The 2,117-nt window shown below is 37.6% G+C and overlaps 1 protein-coding gene across 1 annotated transcript; it reads right to left on the bottom strand.

Moving 5' to 3' along the window:
• Positions 1–975: 975 nt before the first annotated feature.
• Positions 976–1,824, bottom strand: LOC127806493 (CAX-interacting protein 4-like). Its single transcript, XM_052343872.1, has one exon. It carries the CDS (start codon positions 1,822–1,824, stop codon positions 976–978), a length of 849 nt encoding a protein of 282 aa, XP_052199832.1.
• Between the last annotated feature and the right edge of the window lie 293 nt (positions 1,825–2,117).

Genomic DNA, 2,117 nt, shown 5'->3' with positions numbered 1-2,117 from the left:
TAGATTAAATACAAAATATTATGATGCGAATCTCGTAAATTTTTGTCCCTAGGCCACTAATCGTTAAGGATAAAGGGGTATGGTACATAATAATAATAATAATAATGCAAATACAGAAAAATAATTTTATTATTTAATAAAATTATAAATAGTTGCCAGCAACTAACTAAAAGGGTTTTATCAAAAATAATTTCTTATTGCCCCCCATCAGTCCGAAATCAATTTTCAACATCTTATTGCTCAAAACTCAAGAAAGTTTCAGAGTTTCTTTACAAGGAAAGGAAATTTTGCTATATGCCTGTGTAGACCGCACAGAATGAGATTAAGCTGGCAGAGCCCCAAAGCCAAAATTCATCAGCCATCAGCCATCAGCCATCAGCAATGCTCAAACCCCGCACACACACACCATTCCTAGCTTTGCTACAAATACAATAATATAATATAGAATGGTTGAAGAATGCTCCGCCACAAACAAACAAACAAACAAACAAAATAAAGGTTAATAACCTTTACTACTGCTTTGTAAATTCGAATAATAATATATATTTTTTTTGTTTCTACCAAGGAATTCAACTATATATCCGACCACATTATCTGCATAATTCAACAATTATTCATCACAAAATAAATAATAATAATAATAATAATAAATAAATAAATATTAATGAGAAGAAAATATAGAATCAATGTTTAGATCATAATGGCACAATGAAGATTTGGACATTATTTTCCAATAACTGGTTAACTACTTCACAGCTCACCTTTTAAGGGGAATGGAAGAAGATACAAGAGAGTAAGACTAATAAGAGAATCTTTGCAATTTTTATACACAAGCAACTACCCAAATTCTTAACTAGAAAAATCAAGTAGGAGACAAGAAAGACGGTAGATCAAAGCACAAAACATTCAAATTTACATCACAACAAAATGACCAGAAACTAAGGACATGTCATTGACCTTCCCCAGAAAGACTAGTCATCTTCTTAACAATGGTGTCTCCTGATCTTCTTCCGTACCTCTTTTTGTTTGCCAACGCAGGAAGGAATCCTCTGAGCTGCTAATATCCGAAATAGATGGTGAAGCTGCCCTCCTACCCTTCCGCTTGTGTCTTCTGGTAAAATACTCTGAATCCTCTGAAACTAAATCATCAGAACCTCTTTGACTCCATTTCCTCTTCTCCTTTGGACTTTTCCTCCTTCGATGTCGACACTGAACATCCTCATCCGGTGACTCATCAAAGTCCTCTTTCTTCTGTCTTAAATCCCGCAATTCACTTCTCACATTCTTTCCATTTTTCTCAGCAATAGCCCTCTCAATTTCTGAATCACAGTCAGAATCTGAACTTTCACTATCCTTCTCCTCCTCAGAACTCTTCTCTTCCAATCTCTCAAATGCATTTCTACCACCTTTTGCCTCGCCACAGTTTCCCTTCACCTTATCCAACCCAGACAAAACTGCAGCCTCAAATGCATCTGGGTCTTTCTCCTTAATATCATCCTTAACAGTACTCAAAAAGTTCCGGCACTGAAAGGTGAGATGACCAACACGGCCACACTTCTTGCAGGCTCCACGAGCCTCATTAGCATTGGAACCATTTATGCGGGCCAGTGCCAGCAATCCCTGGAAACTGGCGTAGGCAGTCACAGCTTCCATTCCCTTGTTCGAAGACTTGTCTTGGGAGTTCTTGTTGCTTCCTTTGACCTTATTGGGGGCATAAGGGTCGTAACCAATTGCATTCTGCCATATACCGTGGGTCTGGAGGGCTGCACTACTGTGCACCCTATTGTTTGCTGGCATACGAACCCTACCTGCTGTCGCCGGCATGATCTTGAAGATTTTAGAGGAACAAAATCAACCCTACAACACAAAAGTTAGGCTTAGATTAGTGACCGAAAGGAGAGAATTAATATCTTGAATTTATGTAACTAATTTCAGGTAATGGGATAAATGCTTAATATATTATCATTGTTTATTAGTGATAGTGAACTTGATACAATAATTAGTAAAGGCAAAATGGCTTGGGAACTTGTATATCGCAGGGAGATGATTTCAAATTGGTGCAAATCAGAGGGTAATTTGAGGAGTGGGATTTCTGCTTTCGGAACTTGAGATTGCAG

This window comes from Diospyros lotus, chromosome 1, assembly GCF_014633365.1.
Source record: "Diospyros lotus cultivar Yz01 chromosome 1, ASM1463336v1, whole genome shotgun sequence".
Classification (NCBI taxonomy): domain Eukaryota; kingdom Viridiplantae; phylum Streptophyta; class Magnoliopsida; order Ericales; family Ebenaceae; genus Diospyros; species Diospyros lotus.
This window is presented reverse-complemented; position numbering and strand designations above follow the sequence as displayed.